This window comes from Canis lupus, chromosome 20, assembly GCF_003254725.2.
Source record: "Canis lupus dingo isolate Sandy chromosome 20, ASM325472v2, whole genome shotgun sequence".
NCBI lineage: Eukaryota > Metazoa > Chordata > Mammalia > Carnivora > Canidae > Canis > Canis lupus.
In genome coordinates this window covers 54,718,235-54,740,014 of record NC_064262.1, presented here as the reverse complement: position 1 = coordinate 54,740,014, position 21,780 = coordinate 54,718,235, and the positions used below count along the sequence as shown (strand labels likewise).

General features: G+C 59.4%; 1 protein-coding gene across 3 annotated transcripts; it reads right to left on the bottom strand.

Moving 5' to 3' along the window:
- Nucleotides 1-235: 235 nt before the first annotated feature.
- Nucleotides 236-20,491, bottom strand: TINCR (TINCR ubiquitin domain containing). 3 transcript variants are annotated; one of them, XR_007404044.1, is made up of 3 exons: nucleotides 19,931-20,491; nucleotides 17,135-17,248; nucleotides 236-585 (listed from the first exon to the last, which is right to left on the bottom strand). XR_007404044.1 is itself a non-coding variant. In XM_049097486.1 (2 exons), the coding sequence occupies exons 1-2, from the start codon at nucleotides 20,188-20,190 to the stop codon at nucleotides 17,245-17,247; spliced, it is 264 nt and encodes an 87-aa protein (XP_048953443.1). In that variant the 5' UTR covers nucleotides 20,191-20,491; the 3' UTR covers nucleotides 13,556-17,244. The 3 variants fall into 3 exon arrangements, 1 of the variants encoding a protein (XP_048953443.1); XR_007404043.1 differs by lacking the exon at nucleotides 236-585 and adding an exon at nucleotides 13,556-16,296; XM_049097486.1 differs by lacking the exon at nucleotides 236-585 and having other exon boundaries at nucleotides 13,556-17,248.
- Between the last annotated feature and the right edge of the window lie 1,289 nt (nucleotides 20,492-21,780).

Genomic DNA, 21,780 nt, shown 5'->3' with positions numbered 1-21,780 from the left:
CGGTGACTAGCATGGCCTCCTGGCCCCTGCACCATTTATCCATCCACCCATCCATCCGTCCATCCATCCATCCAACAAAGAATTCTTGAGTGCCCAGGTGCTGAGGATACAGCCGTAAACAAAACAATCACAGCTCCTCTCTCCTCGAGGAGCTGATATTTAAGGAGCAGGAGACCGAGAATAACACACCAACGCCTACTCTAATTTCAGGAAGCAGGATGAATTATAAGGCAGGGAAACGGGAACACAATGGCTTGGTGAAGATGCCTGGTAGCTGGGGTAATCAGGGAAGGCTTCCCTGAGGAGGTGACACATGAGCTGAGACAGTGCAAAGAGGCATCAGCTCGGCCAAGATGTTGGGGAAAGCACTCCAGGCTGGGGGAAACAGCAAATGCAAAGGCCCTGAGGCAGGACCAAGTTGGGAGTTTCAAAAATCAGCACTTTTTTGCCAAACCGTGGGCCAGGCTCTACTTTTGCCTTATTTGCCTTGTTTGCTTTCTCTCCGACGGTCATCTTCACAAAGATGGAAGCTTCCTTCTTTCTGGCTGGCCTCTTAGTTCCCCACGTTGGCCTCCAGTACACAGCCTGGAACACAGTACACACTCACGAGTGATTTTGAATTAGTGAATGGATGATTGAACGAACGAACGAGTGAACAGGCATCGTTCCCATCCGAAGGGCCAGGTAGGAAGGCAATCAGAGGCTCCGGCCACTCCAAGAGGCCCCTCCAGGAGGTCAGAGCTGAGAGATGTGGGGTCAGGGCCTCCCTTGATTACTGCGATTCTAATTAACTCCTGGGCCGAGAGGGCTGCCCCGCTCGGAGGAATTATAGATAAGTTTGCATCCAAGTGTTTGAGCAGCGGCTCTAAGGGGGCGGGCAGCGGCTCCCCCCTCTCCCCCACCAGCCAGCTGGCCTGGGAGGCGGGTGCCGAAAGAGGTCATTTGCATAGGCAGGTAATTGGTTTTGCAAATAAATCTGGTTCTTGAAATTTGTAGATTAGCAATAATACGTCTCCAGATGAGAGAAAAAGGTCACGGATGAATAAAACAACAATTAAACTTTCGGGAGATTATTAAACTAAACAGAAACCGGGCACGGGACGGCCAGGGGAATATGGAGCGAGGCGGGGAATGTGGGGAGGGTCTGGAGGGGGGGTGCAGCCTCGGGGAGCCAGCGGGTGTCCTCACCTTGCTGCCTCGCGGGAGCGCCTTCTGTATGCCAGGCTCTGTGCACAGTGGGGCGTTCTGTGCCATATGCCCAGGACAGCGCTTAGGCTCCCAAATCTCTATAGAACACGGAGGCGTGGAGAGGGAGAGGAAGATGCCCATGGGCCCCCCACTGACCCTCAAGGCAGGATTCGAACCCAAGACCGTTAGCTTTGCACTGTCCGGGGTGGCAGGGAGCCTCATCTAAGAACGGGGGGGAAGCAAGGATGGAACTGTTGGTCCTGGGTGTTACCAAGACCATTCATTCCTTCCCCACACTAGGCTTCATCATTCCGTGCCCCCAAAACTGGGGCTAGGAGCCCTTCGGGTGTGGTTTTCTTTTTTTTTTTAATATTTAATTTATTTATTCATGAGAGACCCACAGAGAGAAGCAGAGACACAGGCAGAGGGAGAAGCAGGCTCCCTGCGGGGAGCCCGTTGTAGGACTCGATCCCAGGACCCCGGGATCACTCCCTGAGCCGAAGGCAGACATGCAACCATGGAGCCACCCAGGCGTCCCCCTCGGGTGTGGTTTTCAGTTTGCAAAGGTTTTCATACTTGGGTGGCAACTAAATGCGACCTGGCGGCCAGTGGAACCAGGCACCGTGCCCGGCATGATGGTGCCTCTTCCGTCATCCCAGGCTCTTGGCTGCAGGCAACAGAAAGGTGCTCCAGGAGACACACACAGAAACCAAAGTTGATACGTGACTCTCGGGGTAGGGGACAAAGGTGGAGGGGTGGGCAGGTGACACACCCCGATCTTGCCACCCACCAGCATGTGCCCTTGGGTGGAGCACCTTTCCACCAGGACATCAGGTGCCAGGTCTCTGAAAGGGGACTGGGTGCGCCTGCTTTGTTCCCTCAGCGTACTGATTCGGGATATTCCCTGAGCCCCAGCGAGGGCCGGGTGCTGTCCTAGCCCCTGGGAACGCCACTGAGTGAACGACACAGCAGAAACCTCTGCCCTGGTCAAGCTCCCGAGCTCCCGGCCTAGTGAGGAGGCAGACAATGAGCAAACGGATCTCCAGGGCTTTAGGGGCTACAAAGTGCTAGGAAGACCGTGAGGGCAGGGAGGGCTTCAGGAAGGGCCAAGCAGTTGGGTGGGGGGGGGGTGTTGGAATTTTAAACAGGAAATTCATGGAAGGCCTCTGAGAAGGGGACATTTGAGCAGAGATCTGAAGGAGGAGAAGCGGGGAGCCATGGAGAGGTGTGGAGGAAGAGCATCCCAGGCAGGGGGTGGGGGAACAGGCTGTGCAAAGGCCCTGGGGCAGGACTGAGTCGGGCGTGCCAGAGGAACAGCATGGAGGCTCACGCGGCTGGAGCAGGGTGAGCAAGGGGGAGAGAGGGAGGAGGGGAGAGCAGAGAGGGAGCAGGACTGGGTCATGCAGGCCTCCTTGTGCAGAGATAGAGGGGAAGGGGCACCACCCTGCTAGGATCCCCGAGGCAGTGACCAATGTCCACTCCTCCTTCCCGGCCCAGTGAGTGGCAGAGGCTGTGGGCTGGCCCTTGATATTCACTCTCCGCTTTCTCCTGTACAAACAGAACCAGCCCCCCTCGCGGCTCAGTGTGACCATGTGGCTACACAGCGGACAACAGGGTGTGCGCATAAATCATCCATGTAACCTCCAGGTTGTAACCTCAGAACATAAGGACAGACCCTCCTTCCCCCCCTTCTCCCTCCCTCCCCGCCCCTCATCTGGGAGGTGGTCGTGATGGCAGGCGCTGGAGCAGCCAGGATGGGCCGCAGATGGAAGTTCAGCAGAGGAGGTGGAGCCACGGGGGACAGAAGTCTGGTCCCTGGTGACTGTGAGGCCACCCCTGCAGCCTGGGGATGATGCCGGGACAGTGAGGACAGGAGCCATGGAACTTCTCTTTCCTGTAAGCCATCGTCTTCCGGATTCACGGACACGGTCCTAGACTCACGGCAACGTAGATCTCAAATGACCAAGTTTTGAGCACGGCCACTGCCCACTTTGCGAGGCCCAGACTGGCCCCCTCTCCTGCTAACAAGCCTGGGAGGCCAACACCCCCTCCGGAGGTGCCCTCCGGAGCCTCTGCCCTGCATTTCCCAGCCTGCTGCAACCAAGCTGGACGGTGCCACACGCGCCCCCATGTGGCCGCGGGGAAAGCGTCCCTCCAGGCTCTCCCGGAGAAATCCTGCCAGGGCGGGCGGGAGGTGGGGGGCGCCCACTGCTTCCCCCAAAAGACTTGGTTCGAGTCTCGGATGTTTTCATGAGCGCGGTCTCTCCTACAGCCTCTTTACCTTCGTCTCTCCCTCCATCTCCCTTCCAAATTTTGGCAGCTCCGCGAGGGCCCAGCCAGGCCCTTTCAAGCTGCGCGCCCTGCGTGTCTGCAGATTCCGACAGGCGTAGGGAGGGGACCAGAGAGGGCGAGCGCCCCGGCCGCGGCACACAGCGAGGTCGTGCTCTGCAGAGGAAGCTGCTGGGCGGGGGGCGCCCCCCCCCCCGGGAAATCCCGGCGCGGCGCGGGGTCAGGTCGTCCCCTGCTTCACTCCACAAACTCGGAAGGATGGCTGAGCGCCCGTCCTTCTCCCAAAGCGCACTCTCCCCTCCCTCCGAGAGCTCACGGGCTGGCGTCCCCGAGCTGGGCTGGGCGTCGGGCTTCCCGGGGCGGGGGGGGGGGGGGGATGCGCAAGCGGACACGGGCAAGGCGACGGGGACGAGGCCCGGGCCCCACGCGGAGGGAACGGCACGGGTCGAGCCGCGGCGGGGGGTGCGGCGGGTGCGCACCGAAGAAGTCGGGGAGGTCCTGGGAGCCCAGGGCAATGGGGAGCCCGGGAAGGACTTGGGGCGGGGGTGGGGGGCCGGGACCGGCAGTGCGTCCCCGCGCGTCCCCTGCGGCCTCGCTGCGCCCGCGCGCGAGCGGGGAGGGGCGCGGGGAGGGGGTACCTGGCAGCCAAAAGCCCGGCAGCTAATGAGCCCGGTGCGGCGCGCGCTATTTTTAGCAGCAGCTCCTCGGGACGCCTAATCGCTCCGGCCGGCTCCCGCCAGGCTGCCATGGAAACGCTGCCACCGCCGGGCCGCCCGCCCCTCCTCCCCTGCGTGCAGCCTCGGCCTCTCGCCTCTGGAACCGGGCCGGCCCCAGTGATCCCAGCCACTCGCTGAGCACCTACTGTATGCCTTTGCATGCGTTGCTGGTAGTCCTTTAATCCAGGGCGTCTGACGCAGGCCGTCTTGGCTGCAGAGAGGCTAGCCGGTCTGCCCAAAGTCCCCGGCTCGCAGGCGGTAGAGCGAGGATTTGAACCCAGAGCAGCTGGCTACGGATTCCGAGCACTAACCCCACCCCAGCCCACCCCACCGTGTATATATTGAAATTGGGATCTGGAGGGTTTGTGTGTATCCGCCCTGGAAGGCATCACAGGATGGTGGCCTCTGAGGTTTATTACCCCCCCACCTTGCATTACAGGATCCCCGAGGTGAGACGCTGCTCTCCCACAAGGGGACCAACGGGGACATCGATGCCCCGCCAGGAGCAGCGCGAATTGGGTCGCTGATCCCTGAGAGCTATGGTGGGGGGCCCTGGGTGGGTGACACGGGGGCGCCCGCCGGCAGCTGCTACCCACGGCTCTGTCAGGCCTGGCGCTCAGGCAGGTGGACAAGCTGGGAGCCACGCAGGAGGCATGGGAGCTGGGGAGGGAAGAACAAAGCCCCACCAGGGCCAAGAGGTGCGGAGGGCACGCGGGGGTCACACTGGGCGACAACATGCGCCTGGCTCCTCCTCGCCTGTTTCCCCATCTGTAAAATGGGCTTGTCACAGTTCCCCCTCCCAGGGGCTGTTGGACCATTGGAACTTCCATTCGAGTCCTACCGGTGCAGGGGGTTCCGGGGAGCACCTGTCTGCCCGCCCTTACCAGTGGATATTTCCTTCTGCATGGATCTTTTTTTTTTTTTTTTTGCATCGGTTTGAATTTTTGAAAATATGACTTAAAATAGTATTTATCTTGCTGACCGGGCTAGTTGGCACCTGCTCAAGTTCTGTTTTGCCCTAGTCCTGGCCCGGTGATAATCAGGAGGGTCGCTCAGAACTGTGCCTGGTCCCTGGTAAGCACCCAAGGATAGCGGTCAGGAGGGTGGCGAACGTCTCCAGGGAGCCAAACGCTACAGACAGTCCGGAGCGTCCTGTGATCACAATCACGCACCCTTGTTGACACCAGCCCTCCGCGTGGGACCTCAGGCCCTGGTGGGCCCGCCCGGAAGGTGGCCGAAGAACCTGCTCGTCCCAGGTATCTTGATCGACCCCGCTCCGTGGGAGGGAGGGGGGAGCCTCCTGGCTGGCAACCGGTTGGCCTCTTTCCCACCATCCTGCCTGGCAGCCCCGAGTGGGGCTTGTGCCATTAGCGCTGCCTCCAAGGGTGTGTCCTGGGAGGAGGTGCCAAGGGCTGGCTCCCCGGCCTAGGGCTGGGGGTGAGGAGGGGGACACAAAGCCCCAACCCTCACTGACCCCAGGCAGCAGGAAAGGCGGGGGAGGGGAGGCCAAGGTTCCCACGCCCCTCCCCCAGCCTGGCTATAATTAGCCCTGAGATGAATTAAACATGAAGCCGCTGCCGTCTAGGGGTGGCAGCAGCTCTCTGACACTATAATTGGACCCAGGCAGCAGACCGAGGGGGGGCTGATGTGTGTGTGGGGGGGGTGGTAGCGGGGGAACAGCACGCGGGGCATGCATGGCATCTGCGTGTCCGCGGCTGGTGCATGCGTGTGTCTACGTGTGTGTGTGTGTGTGTGTGTGTGTGTGTCCTGGGGAGCAGCCTTGGCCCTTGGGCTTGGAGAAGGGGGAGGCTCAGCAGACCCAGCTGAAGGGGCAAAGCGGGCAGGGCCGGGTCAGCAAAGCTGCCGACCGCGTGGCACCTTCCTGGGAACCCCTGGCTCTGGTGGCAGCTGACACGCCTGAGTTTTCCACCATCATGACTTCGGGTAGCCGCTCACCCCTTCCTGAGCCTGCGAAGCTCCCCAGGACAGCGCTGGGGGTGGCGGCGAGGAGAGGTGCCCGGGTGGGGTGCTGTGCGGGGGGTGAGAGGGAGGACCTAAGCCTCCCCACCTGCGCTGTGGACCCCTGGCCGCCAGAGCAAGCCCGGGGGATTGGCGGGCCCTCCCTCAGGGGTCACCTTGCCTCCCCCTGCACCAGCGAAATTAGTTCCCTTGACCCCAGGAATTGGTGACATCTCCCCACCAGCCTGGTGACAAGCAACATGCAGAAGGGAGGTGGCGAGGCAGCAGGACAGGGGTGGGGAGGGGGCCTAGGTCTCCCCGGTGGACACGCCCACCCTGCCCCCCCCTGCCCCCCCCCCCCGCCCTGTCCCACCCCTGCCGGCCCTGCAGGGAACCTCACCCTTCCAGATCCACCACCCCGTCCAACGGCGGGACTGTCCCCAGCTCCACCCCCAGGACCAGCCCTGTGACCTCAGCGAGGCCAATTTCCCCATCAGTGCCTCAGTGTCCCCATCTACACCATGGGGAGGGGCAGCCGACCAGGGAGGCAGGCGTGTCATGACACACCCGACCGGGTTGAGCCTGGGCTCTGTGCCCGTCCCCCCCCCCACATATGTGACTCAGACAGGTCGCGGGTTCTCTCCCATCCCGTCTCCTCCGTGTAAGACGGGAAGACCCTCTGCTCCACCAGCCTTGTCCGCAGCCGGTCTGGGTGTGAGGACAACTACCCTCCCCGAGAAAAACTGATATAGGATCAGCTATCAAGGGGCGCCCCGGGGACTCAGTGGGTTAAGCGTCTGCCTTTGGCTCAGGTCATGATCCTGGGGTCCTGGGATCCAGCCCCATAGGGCTCCCTGCTCAGCGGGGAATCTGCTTCTCCCTTTCCCTCCCCCCAACTCGTGCTCTCTCTCAAATGAATAAATGAAATCTTAAAAAAAAAAAAAAAATCCGCCATCAATTTGCAGAGATTTTAGAGCAGAAGGATGTTTCCTTCACAAGTCTCCTCTAGCTCCCCAGGGACTCCCAAGGGCCCCCCCCTCCGCCCCCATTACTGATAGCCTACCCCCTCTGGAGACCCAGCCCTGGAGGGGATCCCAGGCTGGGGGAGCCAGAACCAGAGGCACGCTTGCACCCCGAGTGGTAAGGCTGGGCGGGAGAAGACCGGGTGCCCACGGTGGAGTGGGTGAAGCCTCAGTGTGGGGCTCCCAAAGCCTCCTGCAGACACCTACCCTGAGTTTTGAAGACCAAGGAGGATTCACGCGCGGGAAAGAGAGGCATTCCGGGTGCAGCAGATGGCCGAGGCAAATGCTCGGAGGCAGAAAGTTAAAAAAAAAAAATTAAAATCAAAATTCAAAAAAAAAAAAATCACAAATTCTGGTCTCATCTGGAGCCCAAAGTGGCTCCCCTGGAAGAAGCAGCCTGCCCAGGCTTTGCAGGATGAGCTCTCAAGTCAGAACCCACCCTGATGTCCACGGTGGGGCTCAAGAACACAGACCCTAGAGTCAGATAAGCACCTGCAAAGTGAGGGTAATGATAGCTTGCACCCCCAGAGCTACTGTGGGGAAGAGATGAGTGAAGAGAAGTGTGTAAACACTCAGCACATACTCAAGTACTCACAGGGTGGCTGCTGTTACTATGGTTCCAAACAGGACCACGCAGATCATTTTTCAACAGTTAGACATTCATTTCAATGTGTATCCTCCCAAATATATACCATCTACATCGCTCAAAAAAACTTATATCTGGGTTTTCATGGTAGGACACGAAGGTGCATTTTTAAAATAAATATATTTTGTTGGGCAAGGACGGGGAGGAGTTGTAGAGAAAAAGTGATGAAGCGGAGGAGGGGAGCCTGGAGTCGGAACGGCTCGGCTAATAGATTCCTCAGCCCGCTCCTGGGCCCGTAATTAATCCTGAGGGGCTCATTAAGTTCCGGCTTCTGCTCCAGCCACTCAGCGGCCTCCCTCCCGGTCTTCCCTCAGCCCCCAGGGAGGCCCAGCCTGGCCTGCCCCTGCCAGGCCCTCCCTCCTGCGGTGCTGCTGGGCCCCCAGATCCCTGGGCTTAATCATGGAGAATTAAGGTCTAATCAGAAGCTTTTACTGCTGGGAGGGGAGGCTGTGCGGAGGAATGGCCTCCCAGGTGCTGCAGGGCCCGGAATAGGGTGAGGCGGGTGAGGCAGGGTGGAGCAGGGTCAGGGTCTGTCCATACTTCGGGTGAGGCAGGGTGGAGCAGGGTCAGGGTCTGTCCATACTTCACACTTTGATACTTTGTTCACTGTGGATGTTTTTGCATTTATTGTATTTTTTTTTAAAGATGTCATTTATTTATTTGAGAGAGAGAATGAGCTTGAGCAGGGGTGGGGGAGGGGATGGGGGTGAGATGGAGGGAGACGCATCCTCGTGGTGTGGGGGACTGGGCTGGAACTCAGGACCCCAAGATCATGACCTGAGCTGAAGGCAGACGCTTAACCCACTGAGCCACTCAGGTGCATTCACTGTATTTTTAAAATGTGGTATTCAACTAATATTACACTTAGGACTGATTTTATAGATGGGGAACAGGCCCAGAAGGGCAAGTCATTGACCTCAGGTCGCTTGGCTGAGAGAAGGCAGAGGCAGGATTTGAACCCTTGATGGCCTTCCAGGGCCCCACCTCCCTTGGGGTGAAAGCCCAAACCCTCCCTGCGGCCCCCAGGGCTCCCGCAGGACCTGTGCCCAAGGGCAGTGGGATCAAAGGCCAAGGAGGGAGGGGACCCACTGGCGTGCTCACGGCCGCCCTCTGGTGGCTGCGGGGACGGGAGACGAGGGGTGGGAGATGGGGGTGCCAGGGAGGGGGCTGCGCAGGCCCAGCGGGGCTGGACCCCGTACCTGATGCTGTGCTGTCCAACATGCGAGCCTCTGGCACCGGAAATGTGCCTAGTTCACGCGGACCTGCTCTGCAAGTATAAAACACATCGGGGTCTGAAGACGAGGTAGGATAGGGCACCCGGGTGGGTGGCTCATCAGCCACCAGCTCAGGTCAGGATCTTGGGGTCCAAGAATCGAGACCCGCAGCAGCCTCCCTGCTCAGCGGGGACCCTGCTTCTCCCTCTGCCTCTGATGTTCCCCCTACTTGTGCTCTCTTGCTGTGTCTCTCTCAAATAAATAAATAAAATCCTTAAAAAAAAAAACAACCTTGGTATTAAAAAGAGAATGTTAAGATAGCTCCTTAGCAGTTTTTTATATTGGTTGCATGATAAAGTGATTTTTGGGGGGGTGCCTGGGTGGCTCAGTGGTTGTGTCTGCCTTCAGCTCAGGGTGTGATGCCAGGGTCCTGGGATCGAGTCCTGCATCGGGCTCCCTGCATGGGGCCTGCTTCTCCCTCTGCCTGTGTCCCTGGCTCTCTCTCTGTGTGTGTCTCTCATGAATAAATAAATAAAATCTTTAAAAAAATAAAAATTAAAAAAAAATAAAAATTAAAATAAATAAATAGAACATATTACAATTAATTTCACCTGTTTCTTTTTATTTTATTTTTTTTTTCTTGCAGCTACCAGGAAGTTTTAAAATTACACGTGTGGCTTCCGTAACCTTTCCGCCAGACAACGCTAGGTACTTAAGTTATCACTCACTGCCCACGAGGGGACGCTATGCCCCTGCGATGGGGTCTGAGGATCATGAATCTAAAGGAAGTAGTAGTTCAGGCACTTGCTCCTTTGTGGTTGTTGCTGGCTTGGATCAGCTCTTAGGACTCTTAGACCTGTGTTTGCCATCTACTATCGCTCACCCGCTAAGGGACACAGAGCCACCCGTGGGTGAGGAGTCTGCCTCATTTGATTTGGCCAGGGTGGGCAGGGGGTGAGGGGGGAGGAATTAGGCCTCCAGAGGGAACTCGCAGATTGTGCAGCATTTATTGTATTGACGCATTTATGCGTCACGCTCGTTTAATCTAAGGTGATTTCTGCAACGAATTCATCCAACAGACGAGGATTTTTTTTCCTGTTCCCAAATGAGAACACGGAGGCTCAGAGAAGGAAATTGAGCTGCCCAAGAGAGCCCAGCAACTAGAGTCCCCCTGGCTCCAGTGCCTTCTGGGCCTGTCCCCCAAGCGAGCTGCCTCTCAACCTCTTGGGAACTCTTGAGAAGTGTTGAGCAGACATGGCAGCGAGGACACTCTATCGGGCCAGCTCAGCGGGGCGGTCAATAATTAATTCTGAATTTTCCCCATTTATCACAGTGGCAGGAGCCGGAGTGTGCGGAATCCTAATCCCAAACCTCCGTGCCCCTTGGCCACCTGGAGCTGAACACAGTGGTGATAGAGCAACTAGGGTAGCCCCCCGCCCCGAGTCCAGGAAGGGAGGGTGTTCCTGGTTCCCCACTCCCTTGCACTGGGTTATTAAATGCTGCGGGATTCAGCAGTGGCCATCCCAGCCTTCAGTGCCCACAGGCTGGTGGGAAAAATACACATTGAATAAATAAGAATATAAATAATTAATGCCACAAAGGAAGAGAACGGGATGGTGTGAGAATACAAAACTGGGGGACATGACTTGTTTAGGGCCTCCTCAAGGACGTGCCATCGAACACGCAAATCAGAAGACGAAAAGCGAGGACGGAACATGGTGCTGTATACGGAGAGACAGCACATGCAAAGGCCCAGCGGCTAGGAAGAGTTTCTCCCATGAGGGACCCAGCAAAAGGTTGCATGGGTCTGGAGCTCAGAGTGCTCGTGTGAGGTCAGTGCCAAGTCAGGAGCCCTCAGAGCCAGGCCTGGAGCCCTCATGGGGAGGCCAGCAGCCTTCAGCGGATACCAGGAGCCATCAGGGGAAGAGACAGACGCGTTTCCCTAATGTTCTGGTGGACAGCAGTAAGGCTGCTTCCACCTCAGGTGAGTCAGATGGCAGGCTCTGCGATTCTTTTGTTCTGTTTCTTCTTACAACCCCCCCTTTTTTTTCCCTTGGAGGCTTCTTTCAAACCCATTTGAAAGTGCAGGGATGAGTCAGGGTTGCTCTGCCAACAGATAGTCCACACCAGGCGAGCAGCTCCTGGCCCAGCCACCCGACACCCCTGCATCCTTGGACAGCTGGGAAAACGGAGGTGCACAGGAGGTCAAGGATCCCCCAAGGGGGTGCAGCGGAGGAGGACCGTGGGCCTAGCCCGGAGGGGGGCAGCCTCCCACCCCATAGCTCTCATGTCCTCTGCGGAGCCTCCAGCCTCCTGAGGGTCAGCAGGTGGGTGTCCTGGTCACCACGCTGTCCCCAGCGCCCTGCAGGTTGCAAGTGTTTGGCCAACAATTGTTATTCATCCTTCCTGTAGCTCTTGATAAAGCCCCAGAGGTCATGCTCTGGGCATGAAAGAGGGTCCCTCTTTGATAGGGGACAGGAGAGAGAGATATACAGGGATGTGGAAGGAGAGAGAGAGAGACAGAAAGAGATACATGGCCAGAGATATGGAGAGAAACAGAGACAGAGAGACACAGCTGGAGACAACCAGAGAGACCCAGACAGAGATACTGGAGGGATGGGATCCCTGGGTGGCGCAGCGGTTTAGTGCCTGCCTTTGGCCCAGGGTGCGGTCCTGGAGACCCGGGATCGAATCCCACGTCAGATTCCCGGTGCATGGAGCCTGCTTCTCCCTCTGCCTGTGTCTCTGCCTCTCTCTCTCTCTCTCTCTCTCTGTGCGACTATCATTAAAAAAAAAAAAAAAAGAGAGAGAGAGATACTGGAGGGAGGCAGAGACCAAGAGACAGAGAGGAAAAGCAGCGAACTGAGTGAGACGCAGAGTTGGAGAGACAGAGAGAGAGAGAGTGTGTGTGTGTTTGTGTGTGTCTGTGTGTGTGTGCGCCGTGTCAGGGCCACCACTACCTGAATAGGAGTCTTTGTGTGAGTTACAAAACGTTTCCCCTCAGCTGGGTGCTTTGGTGCAGTCAACAACCCGCCCCACTGTCTGTGGCAGCTGGAGGCAGGGTCCGTGTGGGTATCTCCAGCAGCCAGCACCCGGGCGCCAGGCACACAGAGGGCAGTGTGCCCAGTGATCAAAGGAGCAGAGTCCGAGGATGCCGAGACCCTGCTTGGAGTCACGGAGGGCGGGTGGGGGCAGAAGAGGAGTGACTCTGAGGGGCTCTAGGCACTGGCGGTTTCTGGCTGAGCCTCGGATGCCTCCTCTGGGAACCACCTAGATTTACTTGCTGACGTGGAAACAGGGGCAGAAGGAAATGTGGATAAGATGTTCGTGTAACGGGCCCACTGACAGGTAGTCCAGGCGGGCAGGGTGGAATGTTCCTCCGGGAAGCTCCTTTTTATTTTTATTTTTTTTAAGATTTTACTTATTTATTCATGAGAGACACACAGAGAGAGGCAGAGACACAGGCAGAGGGAGAAGCAGGCTCCATGCAGGGAGCCCCATGCGGGACTCGATCCCGGGTCTCAGGATCACGCCCTGGGCTGAAGGCGGCGCTAAACCCCTGAGCCCCCCAGGCTGCCATCCGGGAAGCTCCCACCTGTCTTGGTGTCAAAGCCTCGCTGGTTGGAAGAGCCACCTTGGTTTGACAGTAGCAAGGCCTGTGGTAGCCTGTGTCTTTAGCCTATGAGGACCCTTTGGGAACCTCCCCCCGGCCCCCAAAGTACATAATCAGCTGCCCCCCACCCCGACCCCGGCGCAGCAGTGCTCCTTGTGCCCACCATTGTCGTGTCCCTGTGCTTCAATAAAGCCATCATTTCGGGGGCACCTAGGTGGCTCAGGCCGTGACCCCGGGGTCCTAGGATTGAGTCTCCCATCAGGCTCCCCACAGGGAGCCTGCTTCTCCCTCTGCCTGTCTCTCTGCCTCTCTCTGGGTCTCTCATGAATAAATAAATAAAATCTTTAAAAAAACAACCCACAACACCATTTTGCACTGAAGATGTCTCAAGAACTCTTTCTTGGCCTGGGCCGTTGGCTCCAGACCCCACAGAACCTCACCTGTATTCCCCAACGACATCACCTGGCCACCCAGGAGCCACCCCCACCCCCAGGACTCTGGGAGCTCAGGCCAGGTGGGCGGTGAGGCGGGAGGCGGGAGGCAGGAGGCGGCCTCTCCCCAGGACGCCTTGGGCCCCAGCGAGAGCTGGTGGCTGCCAAGTCTCACTCGAAACTCCTTGCAGCCCAGACTTGCTCCCGGGGTGGAGCCAGGAGCCCCAGTGAGAGAGAGGCCGGGTGTGGGTGGGGGTGTGGGTGGGGGCGGGCTGCCCCTTTGTTCAGGGCCCAGGGAGGGGAGGGTCCGGTTGGGGTCAGCCAGAACCTAAGTCCAGAGACAAGGTATCGCTGCAGGAGCTCAGAGCTTGCACAAAGTCCTGGAGGGTGGGTGGGAGGGAGCGAGGGGAGGCCCAAAGTACGCGCTCCCCTGGGCAGGGCGAGGACCCAAGGCCCAAGTTAGGGAGCTTGAACTGATTTCGTGTTGAGACACTTCATCTTTTATTCATATGCACTCAAAGATGGCCCTTCTATACCTGGTCCCAACCGGGTGGTGACGTGACCCGGGGGTCCCAGGCAAGACTCACCAGGCTGGCAGGACCTACACCCTTCCCAGTTCCCTGCGTCAGGCCCGAGCCAGCGGGACGGGAAGCCCCAGGACCGCAGAGCCCACAGGGAGGGGGTCGCTAGTGCTGGGGCCTTGAAGATCTAGGAGTGTGCCATGTGGAAAAGACCGGGAAGGGCATTGTGGGTAGAGAAGTGCATATGCCAAGGTCCGGAGGGGTGTCATAACCAGCTCAGTGGGCAGGGATGCTGCGGCCCTCAAGCACCCGAGGCTGGACCATGGAGAGATCTCGGGTAGCCGAAAACCAGAGGGAAGCAGAGCCTCCTCTTGGAGGATCAGAAATGACTGCACAAAGAAGGGGGGCATTGCAGCTGGGCTTTGCAGGATGAATAGGAGTTTGCCAAACAGAGAAGGTAGGGCATGCGAACTGGCGGTGGCCAGAAGTCAAAGAGCATGCTGATGGGAGAAGCACCAGAAAGGAGGATGGGGGGAGCCCAGTCCCGCACGGTCAGATCTCTCCAGATCCAAGCTCGGGGCAGCCTGCTACTTGAGGCTAAAAAACTCCAGGATGGTTTCCCGGGGGCTCTGACAAGCCCTGCCAGGCCCGGAGCCCCAGCCCCCAAATCAAAGTCCCGACTGCTCTGGCCACTGTCCTCTCTCCTTTTTGGGTCACAGGCTCTGTCCACTTTGCTCCCCTGGTGGGGACACCACTTTCTACCTGTGGCTCTGAGACCTCAGGCCAGACCTGCGCCTCCCTGTATCTCATCCGGAAAATGGGAGCACTGCGTGTGCGAGCTACTTTTGTCACTTTTTGCGGCTTTTTGCATTCGCCTCGGGACTAGGAGGCCTCCTGGGAACCAGGGAAGGAAGAAAAGCAGTGAAAGGAATAAAGGGAAGGAGGGGGAGGGAATGGAAGGGAGGAGGGGGAAGGAGAGGCTGTGCCCTCCTCCTCCAGGCCGAGGCAGACAGCGACCGACAGGTCCAACATTATTATTTCAGAACACGCCTGGGCTGTCGTGGCTTAAGAAATGGGTGGTGATTTGCATGTGATTTGCATATTGTTTGTTAAATGTCAAAATGGCCTGAAAGGCTTCCCCTGCCCCCCATCCCCTGCCCCCACCCTCAGTCAGGAAGCAGGAACCCCTCCCCTTCCTCTATTGGGGACCCCCGCGTGGGCTGAGACCCCTCAGTTCAGGGGCTGTTGGGGCAGCAGCCCAGGGAAGGCTGACCTTGGACACCCCATCTGTAAAATGGGCCAGAATCCCAGGCCACCACAGGGGCAGTTATCACTCAAGCCCAAGCCCGCAGAGGGGCAGGAGGCGGCCCAGGGTCTGGCCTTGGTAGGGACAGAGGAATGGAGCGGGGTGACCATCAAGAGACCCAAACCAGGCAGGAGGAGGGGTCGGGGCTCCTTTCCCCTTTGCATGCCCTGCAAGCAGCTGAGGCCTCAGTTTACCTGCTACAAAAGAGGGAGTTGGAGGCCCTGCTCTAGGGGGAGCCCCAAGGAACGGGGCACTGGGGTCTCTGGTACCTGGTCTTGGACTGCCCACCAGGCAGTCGGAGGGACAGGCGGAGCCTGGGTCCCCCACACTGCACCTCTGGCACCCCAAGGTCCCCGGGGCGTGTAGTCAATCTGTCACCCACCCGTCCACGCTCGGGGCCCTGCGGCCACCACTATTCTTAATTAAAACATTATTTCTTCACAGGCCCCCTGAGGCCCCTGCCTTGAGCCACCCAGCACCTGGACCGTGGACGTGGCCCTTTGGGGAGCCCACATACCCGCGCCTCCCCCAACCACCCCCCCTGCTGCCCCGGGGTGGCCCTGTGCAGAGGGCCTGACCACAGGTGGCGCCAGGCAGGGGGCTCACGGGGGCCCAGAGCTCTACCTGGTGGGTCTTGTCCCCAGAGTCCCCACAACACACCGTACAATCACCAGTCACCGCCAGTGCCTCATGGCCTTAGGGACACAGCTCCCCTGGCCCCGCCCACTTACCCAGAGCCCTTCACACCCAACCAGGAGACCCCATGCAGTGGACAAAGCAGCGGGGTTCAGGGGATGAGGACACCGCCAACGGAGTGGGCACAGGCCCACCGTGGGGAGGTGTCTGGGGCTGGGGGCATGCACCGTGTGACGCTGCAGAGCCAGGGGAGGGCTGGGGTCCGTGTCCCCACTGCAGTCATTGGAGATTTCAGCAGTAATTGGCTGCACCCCCACAACCCCCTGCCAGCCAAGGCTGTTCACAGTAGAGGGGGCTTGTGAGCCCCAAAGAGGACAAAGCGCTCACTGGCTGGTGAGGAGGGAGTCCCAGAAGACTTCCTGGAGGAGGCTGAATCCCAGGTGAGTCGGAGTGGCACAGAGGAGTGTGAAAGGTGCTTCAGGCCAGGGGAGGGGGACACCTCCTGGGCACAGGTGTGGGATGGTGGCGCCGAGCTCGTCTCCTCTGTGTCATACCCTCTGGCTGCGCTGGGGAGCCCTCCGCGATGGCACGCTGGTTCCCACTGCAGACTGGGCGCTCCAGGCCCCGAGGCGGGGAGCCAGGGCTTCGGGGTCACAGAGGCTCCCCGCCCCCCCGGGTCAGCGGCAGGTTGGATCGGAGGCAGCCGCTGGTCAGGCTCTCAGGCCGGTACTTCACCGGACGCCCGGAGCCCGGCACTTGCGAGGGCAGCAGGGAGGGAATAAAACGCGGTCAACCGGGCCGTGGAGGGGCCGGCTCCTGCGTCCCGGGGCCCTGGGGCCTTCAGGGGGACAGCGAGGCACGAGCTTGGGTTGGCCGATTGGAGCCACGTGGCCACGGCCTCAGGGACAGCAGGCAAAGAGTGCAAGGCAACCAAAGCGGCCAAGCAAAGCCCACTTCCCTTCCCAGGGGTGCAAAGAGGGTAACGGGGCGGGGCGGGGGGAGCGTTGCGCTGCCCAAAGTTGCAGGGCGAGTCAGGGCAATGTCATTCCTGTTGGGGCCACACACGTTAGTCTGAAGGTAACTCAGAAGGTAAGGCCCGTGTCCTAACTCAAGGGGCAGGAATCCCGGAGGAGTGGAGTGGGGTGAGAGTCAACAGAGGTGAGTCTCTTCTATCTCTGGGCCTCAGTTTCCACTCTCTGTGGTCTCTATCATCTGTAAGGTCCCTTCTGCATTAGAAGTCCCAGAGATTTAGGGACGCCCGGGGGTCTCAACAGTTGAGCGGTTGCCTTTGGCTCAGGGCATGACCCCGGGGTCCTGGAATCGAATCCCTTATCGGGCTCTCTCCAGGGAGCCTGCTTCTCCCTCTGCCTGTCTCTGCCTCTCTCTGTGTCTCTCATGAATGAATTGATAAATCTTTAAAAAAAAAAAAAAAAAAAGAGTCCTAGAGACTTAGGGGGCCCTGGCTGGCTCAGTCGGTAGAGCACTCGACTCTGGATCTCAGGGTTGTGAGTTCGAGGCCCATGCTGCATGTAGAGATTACTTAAAAATTAAAAAAAAAAATCTTACCAAAAAAAAGAAGTACTAGAGACTTACCCAGAGTGAAGGCAGGGGTCCCAGGAGGCACCTCCAGAGGTGACCCCAACCCCAGCCTGCTCCTCAGCCAGCACCCCCAGTCCCCTGGGTCATGGCTCCACCTCCTCCAACTACCTGAAGGACCGGGACACAAAGACACAGGTTACAGGCCAAACACAACCCTCCCCTTGGCGCTCAAAGCCCTGATGGGCTCAGGGTCGGGCCAGTGCCTCACCTCCAGCCCTGCCACCCTCCCGCCCTCACCTCCACGAACCATCCACTGAACCCGAGTTTACTGAGGACACACTATGTGCCCCGCGCTGACCTGGGAACCCAGGAGTGACAGCAGGGAATGCCCTCAGAAACGCCCTCGAAGAGCCTACGGTCTATGGGGTCTACGGGAGGAGATGGGGTGAAAAATGTAATAAAACATCAGGAAGCAGGTTCCTGAGAAGTGCTGGGCCTGAGAAGTGGCCTGAGAAGTGCTTGGAAGAAAGATAAAGCAGGGGTGGGGGTGGGGCACGTTGGCAGGATGCAATTTTAAGCTGGGGGTAGTCCGGTAGTCCTGGGAGATTGCCCTGAGATAGTATCTGAGCAAAGGCCCAGAAAAAAAAAAAGAGCTGAGGGAGGGAGGGAGGGAGGGAGGGAGGGAGGTGGGTGGAAAGCATTTCCAGACAGATGGAACAGCCAGTGCAAAGGCCCGAGGCAGAACCCCGCCTAGACAGTTGGAAGAACAGTGAGGCGGCTCTATCCTAGTTCCTAGTATCCTGCCATCACTTACTGGGGACTCTGCCCTGGTCCCTGGGCTTCTGTCCCCAACCCTCCCACCCCCAGTCTGTCTGCCCCACAGTGGCCCCCAGAGAGCGCCTGTAAGCTCCCGAGCCCGGTCCTGCCTTCTTCTGCCCACAGCCCAGGGCTCCCAGCTGCCTCAGGGTAAAAACCCAAATCCTCCTTTTGGCCCCCAAGGCCCACCCTCCTCTCCTCCCTCTCCCCTCACTCACTCTGCTCCGGTCACACACCCTTCCTCACTGCCTCTAATACACCAGGCTTGGTCCTGCCCCAGGGCCTTTGCACAGACGGTGCCTTCTGCCCAGACCACTCTTCCCCCACATAACCACTTGGTTCCCTGCCTCACATACAGTAGGACTTTGCTCGAACCGTCACCTTGTCAGTGAAGCTGTCCCTACAACCCTGTTTAAAATGACACCTCTCAGGGCACCCGGGTGGCTCAGTGGTTAGTTAACCATTGGACTCTTGGTTTCAGCTCGGATCATGGTCTTGGGATCTTGGGACTAAGCCCTGCAGCGGGCTCCATGTTCAGTGTGGAGTCCACTTGGGACTCCCATTCCCTCTCCGTCTGCTCCTCCCCACCACCCCACCCCGCGTACACACGCGCTGTACTCTCTCTCTTTCTAAAATAAATGAATAAATCTTAAAAAAAAAAAAAGAAAAAAAAGACAACTCTCAAGGACACCTGGGTGGCTTATATTAAGAGCATCTGCCTTCGGCTCAGGTCAGGGATCCCAGGGTCCTGGGATCCAGCCCAGGCCAGGCTCTCTGCTCAGTGGGGAGCCTGCTTCTCCCCCTCCCTCTGCCCCCTGCTGCTCTCTCTCTCAAAGGAACAAATAAATAGATAGATCTTAAAAAAAAAAAAATGACAACTCTCACCCCACCACTCCCAAATCATCCCTGAGGGCCTGGGGAGGCAGCTCTCCCACCCCACCTCCAGCCCCCAGGACGGGTTTCCGAGGCTTCCACTCTCAACGTCACCTCAAGCTTGCCAGATCAGACCTTAAGGGCTGAGCACAGCGAGTGTGACCCCCAGAAGCTCTGGGGTTACGCATCCTGGCTCGGGTCCAGCCCCTGCCCTACACCTCCAAGGTGGCATCTGCGGCTCTGGGACCGCCCCCTGCCCATCTCCACCAGCTCACTGTCCCTGTGGCCACCTACCGGCCTCCACCACTTCGCAGAGCTCCCCGGGCCTCCCCACGAGCTCTCTGCAGAGCCCTCCTGGGGCAGAGAGGTGTCCCCTCATATGTCACCTCCGCCAGGGCTAGGGGCCTCTCTGGAAAGGTCACACGACCAGGTCAGAGTGCAGGCAACAAGCATCAGGGCAGGACTGTGAGGATGGAAGAGGTGGCGAAGGAGACAGAAGCGACGAAGGGAAGGGAAGGCCAAGAGACTCAGACACAGGGGTCCGTGCACGGAGAAGCCACAGGGACGCCACGGACAGAGATGAAGAGACAGGAAGCGACCGGAAGCGCACCCCTGACAGAGGAAGGCACCGAGACAGGGGGACTGTAGAAGGGATTGGGCAGGTCAGAGGGGGGGGACAGAGCAAGGAAAAGGAATCAGGCAGGGGAGCCCCTGTCCAGGCCTCTCAGCACCTGGCTGTCTCCTGTCAGCTGCTTCCCAGAATAGCCTGAGCTCAGGCCCTGGGGACGCCCTGGTCCACCCTCCTGCCCCCATGTCACCCCATTCCCAGGGCCTCCCACCAGGGACCGCGGGCCCCAAGTGGGCCCCATTCCCACCTCGGCCCACACCCTGGACCCCGGGCCAGGTTCCACTCTCCACCCTGGATCCCAGGCGGGCCCTCCTGCCTTCTCCCAGCCGGGGCCCCACTCTTTACCCCGAACCCCAGCGGGGGCCCCACTCCCCACCCCAGACCCCGCCCCGGACCCCAGCGGGGCCTTCACCCCAGCCTGCCCTGTTGTCCACCGGGGACCCCAGCCTGGGCCCCACTCCCCACCTGGGACCCTACCTGGGCCCTGCCGCCTCCCCGCCAGCCCGTCCCCGCCCCGGCCGCGCGGCCCCCACCTGGGGTCGCTGACGAGCAGCAGCACCGAGCCGTCCTGCAGGCGCACGTCGCGCACCGTCTGGTGGTCGTCCAGCCGCCGCGCGTTGTAGTAGAAGGTGCGCTTCCAGGAGCTCACGCCCTGGCCCACGAGCTGCGCGCGCAGGTCGCTGAGCGTGTCCCGCGGCCGCACGGTGAGCGGCAGCAGCAGCGCCTCGTCCGCCAGGTGCACCTTGATGTGGTAGCGCTTCCAGCGCGACAGGCCCCGCCGCAGCCCCTCCATGGCCCCGCGGCCCTGCCTCCGCGCCCGGCCCGGCCCTCCCTCCCTCCCCGGCTCCCCAGGCCGGCGGGCGGGGACCCCGGAGGGCGGGACGCGGCGGAGCCTCCCCTCCTGCGCCGGGGAAGGACGCGACGGGTCGGGATAGGGACGCGCGGTGCAGCGGCTGGTGGGAAGGGCCGGGCGGGCGAGGCGGAAGGGAGGAGACTGGCGCGCTATTTTAGAGCGAGATGAGGCCCAGGGGCGGCCTCTCCCGGGAGGTGGCGTTTGGACCGAGTGAAGGACGCCGAGTGCGTGCGCCAGCCCCAGCCCCAGCCCCGGACAGAACTGCAGGCCAGCGGGCGCGGCCAGTGCAAAGGCCCCGGGGCAGGCCCCCCGCCAGGCCTGCTGGAGGCCGGTGGCCCCGTGAGAGGGAGCAGGGGAGGGCGGGAGGTTACAAAGGCAGGTTGGAGGCAGGGAGAGAGACGCGAGCTTTCACCCCGAGGGAGGTGGGAGCCCTCCAAGGCTATGGGCAGAGGAGGGAAGCGGCTGAAGTTTATATTTGTTGCTCCTTATTTCCTTCAGGACACATTCAGCAAGCACCTGCTCTGTGGCTGCGCCCGGCTGGGCAGTGCTGTGCACCAGAGAAATGTCAGTCTAAGGCCACGCCCTCACGGGAGTCCTAGTTGGGGAGGTCAGGTCCGAGAGCAGGACAGGGACACTCCCAGCCTTACGTGGTCAAGGCTTGAGAAGTAGGAGATCCCGGGCTGGGAAAGGCCAGTAGGTGGGGATGGCTTCCCAGATGGGTGGGCACTGGAGCTTGGGTTTGGCAGATGAGTAGGAGTTCAACACTCCCACCAAGGAGGCACCTGCCCACAATCACCAGCTCAGCTCAGAGTGTGCCTAATGGGGAAAAGCAGGAATCAAGACTTACAAGTAGCAGCCACGGGAGGTTGTGATCAGGGGATCTCCTTCCACCCAATTCCTTGCTTGTCCTCTCCCACCCTTTCTTGGGCCCAGCCAGCCTCTCCAGTCACACTTACCCAAGAAGCCTTCCCTGATTGCTGCCTGTTCCTACTCACTGTCATACCTGCCAGAACAGGACTGACCAGTTCTGTGTATCTAGGATTCTTGCTTGACCTCAACGACCCTAAGTCTGTACTTAAAAGCCACTGGGCCCACTGGGAAGTCCTCCTCCTCCTCCTCCTCCTGCTCCAGCACTGGCCAGGAGGGTAGAACAGAGGGAGGGAGGGAGGCCAGAGCAGGACGAGAGAGTGGCTCCAATCCTGACCCCGACCCTTGACAGTCCCTGATGAAGGAACCACCCTCCCTAGTCCTCGAGGTCCCCCTCTTGCCAGTGGGATTGTTAGGAGGACAAGTTGCTGCAGGTGAAGCACTTAGAATGTTCCTAAAGTGGAGTCACTCGCTAATTGGTGATGCCGAGTAGACACAGAGAAGTGCAATTTGACTCCACAAAGGAAAGCAGATAAAAGCAAACAAAAGGCACTGACACTTTTCTCTCCCATTTTCCAAATGAGTAAACTGAGGCACAGAGGATGAGTGACTTCCCTAAGGATACGCCATGAAAAATGACAGAGCCAGACCCCAGGCATCATC